The following is a 7500-nucleotide window of genomic DNA, read 5'->3' on the forward strand; positions in this document are numbered from 1 at the left end:
TATACACCCTCAGGCCTTCAATGAGGCTACCACATGCTAGAAATAACAGCCAAATCTCACAAAACTGCGAAAACATAACGAAATTTTGAAAATGCGATTTAAATTTTTTATTTTCTTTTCAGAATTGGATCCTCCATAACCAAAAACGTGGGATTCCGTAAAAAAAATCAATATATATTCATTTTACTCGAATTTACGACGGAAATATCGGATCTTGTGGATTTTCTTAAAGTTCTCCCCGCCTCCGAGTCGTTAGCGCGCATTTTTTTTTTCATATTTGTTTTCCATACACTTGTTAACACCCTGCGCAGGCTGGTTAACCTTTTTTTTTGTTCCCGGGTGAATGTCTTTATATTGACCCGTGAAACTACAATTGTGAAATATTAATCAATCTCATTAAAACATTTTTTAGAATATATCATTATTTAATTTAAAAGCGAACAGTACGGCTTGAACAAAAGTTTTTTTTCAACATTTCAAAATCGAAAAGTTTCGCATTATTTCGTACAGCTAGAAAATTATGAAAGCTTTTGTAGTGTATGTGTGTAAACTATGAAAGCTTCTTTCGTTATGTGCCTGTATACAAATAATCTTTATCCTTATTCGTTTCAATCATTGGAATGCGAATATGTTACAGCCCCGCTTTGAAAGGTATAGTCGAACAAAGTGGAACTATTTCATACTTTTAAGCCTAGTACTTATTTTGGTACTACTTAAATACAGAGGTCCCGACGCATCTATGTAACCCTAACACTAACAACGAGTGTGCACTGTAAAATCTTGCCAAAACATCGTTACGTAGATGCATCGGGACCTCTGTATTTAAGTAGTGCCCTTATTTTATAAGTCCCTTTTGCCAAACCGCTATGTTCGTTAAAAAAAAAAAACAACACCAGTTGCTAAGTAATTGCGGGACACACAAACGTGTATATATATATATATATATATATATATATATATATATACACGCACGCACGCACACACACATACAAACAAATCCGCTCGCAAGGCATTAGTAGATCAGGAGCTATATACCTGAGGGCACTTGCCCAAGGTGCCATGCAATGGGACTGAACCTGAAACCTAAAGTTGGGAAACTTCTTTTGTTTTGTGTTCATAAATATTGAAAGTGTGTATGGAATAAAAACATCTTATCGGAAAAAACCACTGAGAAATTTTTTATTACAACTCTACCTCTTGATCCACCTTTACTAAAATAAGCAATAAATCTGAATTAATGTTTCAGAGGAATTTTTTAATATTTCTTTAAATAATTTGTATGTAATACAACTGCCTGTATATACGTATATACAACGAAAAACCTGCGTAATTTGCATGTAAAAAAAAATTGTAACGTCACCCTCACGCTTACAAAACCGCGCGCGCAAATCTACAAAGAGAATAAGCTTTCATAAGTTTTGTACACCGTTCGGATGAGTGAAATTTTCTTTTTATCTCTCTGTTGCTTCAATCACTGAACTGCAGCCATGCTGAGATACTATTTTGAAGGGTTTAACCGAACAAATCGATCTCAATACGTTTTGTTTTAAAGTTTAGTACTTATTCTATCATTTTTTTTTTGCTGAAGCATTAATTTACGGGTACATAAACAAACTAACACCGATTATCAATAAAGTGGTGGTACGAAACCCACAAAAACAGTCACACATGCATGTTTAGTGTTAGGGTGGAGGAGGTAAAGAATACGTACACCACCCGTTTTCGGCGTTTAGGGTTAAGTTTAAGGTTAGGGTTACGCTGAAAACGGGTTGTGTGCATATTCTTTACCTGCGCTCCTTTCAGATGGTGTAGATTCTAAATATATCGGAATGTATTGTGTGAAATTGTTTTTTCTGAGGGTCAGGAGCCAGCTTTGTTTTCCCAACTTTTTAAAAAATGAGAATATTTTTAATGAAATTTCCTGGAAATACTCTTCAGATGGTACAGATTACGATTATATTGATATTTAATGTGAGCAAAAAAAAAAAAATGGTGGATGCGCGCCAACATAAATACTGACACTTCGCATATCTAGATAATGAAACTGGAAACTTTGCAAAAAGTTACGTGTCAACACGTATGTGTGTGCGCCGATTTTTTTTCCACATTAAAATCTATATAATCGGACACTGAACTATCTGAAAGGCATTTATAGAAAATTTAATTCAAGAAATATCTATCTTTCTGTAAATTATGAGGGAACAAAGTTGGGTGGACGAACACATGTGTAGGTATGCCCGTAACTTTTTCAATTTCGAAAATCATTTTGAAATTTTGAGCTCTTTTAGGTAGAGGAGGACGAAGCGCGCTGTTTCTTTTTTTTTTTCCAACATATACTAAGAAAAAATCCAAAAATTAACAAAAAAAAATGAAAACTTGTTTCAGACGACGTAAAATTTATAAAAAATAAAATGAAGCTTTTTCACAAAAATCTATGTTTTTGCTGAAAACATAGATCTAAAGAAATTGTCAAACAAAATTTAAACACAAAATTGCTATAACTGATTACATGATGTACTCTTATCTGGACTTCGCTTACAACACACGTTCATCATCATCGTCGTCAACGTCATCATTATTTAATGTCTGCTCTCCATGCTGGCATGGGTTAGAAAGTTTAGCAGGATCCAACAATTTGGAGGACTCTCATGAAAGTACCTACTCACATCTTGTCCTTCTTATTCTTAGTGTATGTCTCTTTTACACTCTCTCTCCTCCACTTGGTTGTGCGGTAAGAAGTTTGCTTCTCAACCACATTGTTTCAGGTTCAGTCCCACTGTATGGCACCTTGGGCAAGTGTCATCCACTATAGCCCTAGGCTGACAAAAGCCTTATGAGTGGATTTGATAGATGGAAACTGAAAGAAGCCCTTTGTATATATGTGTATTATGTGCATATCTTTGGATTTGTGTTTGTCCCCTACTGCTGCTTGACAACTGGTATTGGTTTGTTTATGTCCCCTGAAATTAGTAGTTTGATAAAAAAGACACCGATAGAATAAGTACCAAGCTTAAAAAACATTTGTACTGGGACAAATTTGTTCAACAAAAAACCTTCAAAAGCAGTGCCCCAGCATGGCTGTAGCTCAAAGACTGAAACAAGTGAAAAGAAAAAAAAAATGGTAGCTTCATTTACTTTTGGAAGGTTATTGTTTCTTTTTCATTTATTTTTTAAAAACTTCCTGTCTTTTCACATCCTTTCTCTTTGAGCTGCAGTCTTGAGATAAGTTTCAAAGTTGGATGTTTAACAAATGAGCTGTTGTCAGTTGATCACTGTTTTCTAGAAGCTGGACAATGCTGGTGGTAGAAAGTCAACACATTCTATAGAGGATTAGTGAAGGGTAAGAGTAACAATGAACTGGGAATAATTCTCAGTGTTGACATGGATAGTGAGGGTGTTAAAAGAATCAGAAGAGCATTGATAAAAATACTTTAGGTATTTTATTACAATCCTTTGTACTCTGGGTTCAAATCTTTGCATTATTCTAGGGTAGATCTCATAGAAAATCTGCCTCAATTACAGGGTATTCAGGCTAAATTTGATAGTTTGCATAAAAGGAAAAGATAACACAATATCCCATCCAAAAATAAAAGTATTTTTTAAAAAATCAAAAAATATCAACTAAATTATGGCTGGGAGATAACAGATAAAAGTTGCTGTCCTTAGCTTCCCCCACAGCCTCAAGGCAGCTCTGGAATCTGGCTCATGCATTCCTCACCATGTTTCTGGAAAGATCTTCAAATACCATCTTGATCTTGGCCACCAGCTCAGCCTTGGTGTTGCAGACAGAGTGGTTGGTTTCTTTTTCAACTGCATCCCACACATAGTAATTCATGGAATTACAATCGGGAATTAGGAGGCCAGAAATTGGGGTTGATGACGTAGAAATTCTCCAACAAGCACTTCTCTTTCCAGAGGTATGGCAAGAAACTGAATCCGGCTATCACACATACAGCCTTTTGGTACCCACCTTTTCCAGCCAGGTTTGACCACAGTCTCCAGCAGTTTCACATAGCCATCTGAATTGAGCCTAAGGCCGTGTTCAAAGATGTGGAGCAGCATGATGTCACCTCAATGGAGACACACTAAAAAATCATCACAGTTTGGGGAAACTTGGTTTTTATAATATGTGGACATCTCATGGATTGTAGGCAAGTCAGCTGTTGTTTTGAGTGTTGTGTAACTGGTCCTGGCAGAAGTTCTTGTCATCAGAGAAGAATCAGATCATCCCTAGCTCAACAAGATACCTCAATTTATTCAGGAGCTTCTTTGCCTTCATCAAGTAGTGTTCTTTGGCCTTAGCTGTCAGAATTTGTCCCTTGCACCTCTTGTACAAGTGGTAGCAAAGTCCTTGTTCAGGGCCAGCTTCATAGTGGTGACTCCAACATCCATCTCTCTTGCCAAAGCCCAGATTCCTTTGCTCAGACCTTCCATCACTTGTCCTGCAGTTGTTGAATGAATTCCAACATATGGACACAGTCAGAATACCTGCTGTGTCCTTTCCTGCTGGCTGCAGTTTTGTAGTCTCCATTGCAGCTGTCCATGTCATGTCTTACACCCTTTGCAGTGTTCACAGAGCATTGAGCAGCAGTCATGATGTTAGAAGTTTTATACTCAGTGTGAATCATCATGATACAGATAACCTTTTCCTGATATTCCAGTCCTCCATGTTAGCTAACTTTTTCTCAACTATAACATTAATCTTTATGCTCTCCAATGCCATTCACCATTTACCAATACATCAATCTGCTCGTGAAAAAAAGAGCCACACAAAATCGTCAAGTTTAGTTTGAGCATCCTGTAACTCTGTCCAACCAAACAAGCATGGAATGGACATTAAAATGATGATGATGATGATGATGATACATACACACAAATACACATGTGTATGTATATGTTTATATGAATATGTATGTGTGTCTGTGTGTTTGATTACATTTGCACATCTCCAAAAATCACTGAACTAAAGCAGTGACATTGTTGTAATTTCTTCTTTCAACAAAAATCATTTGCTAGCTTTGTGTCTTTGAAGACTTATGGAATAAGAAGTTCCTTTCTTGAAAAACAGATAAAGGTTAGTGACAGGAAGGTCATCCTGCTGTAAAACAATGTTTCAATAATGTATTTGTTTAACTCTTGACAGTATAGAAAAACAGGCATAAAAAATGGACAAGTACTTATATATGTGTATGTGTGTGTTTATGTCATCATCATCATCATCATCACCACCACTTAGCATCCATTTTCCATGCTTGTATGGGCTAGCCAGTTTGACAGGATCCAGCAAGCTGCAGTATCTGTTTTGGTAAGTTTTCTAGGCTAAGTGCCCTTCTTAATGCTAACCATCTCACAGTTTGTACTGGAGCTTTTTTCATGCCACTGGTATAAGTGACATCACCAAGTAAGTTGCAATATTTACTTAGGACAGTATTAGGAAGTGGATAGTGGTGCTGAGAGGCTAAAGTATACACATACACACACATGCATATATGTATGTGCATGCATGTAATATGTGCTTGTGTTTGTGCAAGTGTGTGTGTGCATATGGATATGGATGTGTGTGTGTTAAATATAACTTCTCTCCTAATAAATCAAAACATTTTTCTTAATTTTGCAGGTCAATATTCTGTTAATTATGATTTGGTATTAAATAGTCCCAAAGCAGTATCTGGTCCATTTAAATCTAAATCAAGTCGGATCCAAGCAGTTGAAGAACTGTCAGTAAGTCTAATTTAACACAATTTATTATATTCTAACATTTAGTTATCCCTTTAGCATTTAAACCAATCATATCCAGCCTAAATATTCTATCTGTTTTATGTTCAAACCTGCCAGATCCAGCCTCTTACACCTACTCTACACTGTCATTCTAAAAATATACGACTACATCATCAGAATCTTTAAGATACAAGATGATGCTTGATTAATTCAAAACAATGTGAATAAATAAGCATTACATATGACAAGCAATCTGAATGCTAAAATTTTGTATGATGTCATAAGACATTACCAACCATGATAGGAACAGCTTTAGAGTAAGAATAAGAAGTAATTGAGTGCTCTTGATGATTAAAATACTATTTTTAGTGGTGATGGTTATGGTGGTTGTGGTGGTAATTGAGAAGGAAGAGGTGACGGATGTTTGGTCATTTGGTTGTTATTGCATTTGTCCTTACCATTATCTATTTTCAGTCAGCCATAAACCTTTTAACAAAATATAATCAGATATGTGAATACCGTGGATACCAGTTTTATTGTCATGCTCTTGCTTGATGGGGCTGGGGTCATCTCAGGTTAGTGGACCCAGAGATGTTATCCTGTGTAGAGCCAACCAGGTCCACCTTGCTCTCCATCACTGATGGTTCTGTGCCAGCCCCTCTGCATTCTCCAAGGTGACGTCAAGCCTCTGGAGATCTCCCCCAATCACATCCAGCCTCTTCCAGTCTGTAGCTGCCATGTTGAATGAAAGTAAAGCCCCGGTAAGATGATCTAGCGGGAAATAGAGGATCATGTACAGAGAAGAATCAGCAAAGCTTGGCCTTCAGGTTAGTTGGGTGAAGATCAAGCTGATGCATGTTGGAGATGGCCTGGACCCATCCCTCTCCGTATTGGTCCCAACATCATGAAGTTTGTCAGCTCTTTCATCTACCTGGGCTCCATAGTCACCAACAAAAAAAGACCTGACCACAGAGATCAAGCACAGATGTGGTTTGCCCACCAGGGTCATGTACTCCCTTTAGTACCACTGCTCTATCACCAGGAAGACAAAGCACCTCATCTACAATGCATCAGCCTTCTCCATTCTCCTCTTCGGAGAAGATAAGCAGCCCCTCTCAAAGACCCTGGCAAAGAGGATTGACAACTTCTATAGCAGATCCCTGAGAACCATTGAGAACATCAGATGGTACCATCATGTTTTCAACAAAGAACTGCGTACACGCATACATCAGCCTGCACTGGTACAAACATGTCATTTGTCTCCTCTAAGATTATCTTACAAAGCTTTGTCATTAAATAAAATATTTCATATTGAGTGATTCACAGATTTCTGGCTATTGTTGCCTTTTATAACTTTTGTTCAAAATTTTCAATGATGAGGCTGATAGTTGGTAAGTTGTACAGTTGAAAAATCTTATTATCCAAAGTGCCGTAGATTTTCTGTGACTTGCAGAAAATTACCAATTTCATTGTTTGGTAGATATTCAACAACATTATTGGAATAACCATGAAATTTAATTTTACAGTAAAGGGTTAATACTGTGTTATATTACTGATTTTAATGGACATCGAAAATTCAAGGAATTTTGTCTTTTACAAGCAAGTCTACCATACCTTTCTTGATCATGGACAACACCAGAACCTTTTGTTTTTCTCTAAATGAGTATACTCTGCAGACAGTAAACAGATGTGAAATGTGTCATTATTGCCACACCTCATGTTATGCAATCAATTAAAAGTATGACCAATTTATACAGGATGGTTGCCCACTACACCTGTGTG

At 36.9% G+C, this 7500-nt stretch overlaps 1 protein-coding gene across 3 annotated transcripts in view; it reads left to right on the plus strand.

The window, feature by feature from the left end:
• Positions 1–7500, plus strand: part of LOC106881804 (O(6)-methylguanine-induced apoptosis 2) — a 64124-nt gene that overhangs the window by 44998 nt on the left and 11626 nt on the right. For all 3 annotated transcript variants that reach the window (XM_052967122.1, XM_014932319.1, XM_014932318.2), the window contains exon 6: positions 5618–5721. In XM_052967122.1, coding sequence (XP_052823082.1) covers positions 5618–5721 — 104 coding nt within the window. The remainder of the gene's footprint in view (positions 1–5617; positions 5722–7500) is intronic.

Source organism: Octopus bimaculoides, chromosome 4 (genome assembly GCF_001194135.2).
Source record: "Octopus bimaculoides isolate UCB-OBI-ISO-001 chromosome 4, ASM119413v2, whole genome shotgun sequence".
In the NCBI taxonomy this organism is placed as follows: Eukaryota; Metazoa; Mollusca; class Cephalopoda; order Octopoda; family Octopodidae; genus Octopus; species Octopus bimaculoides.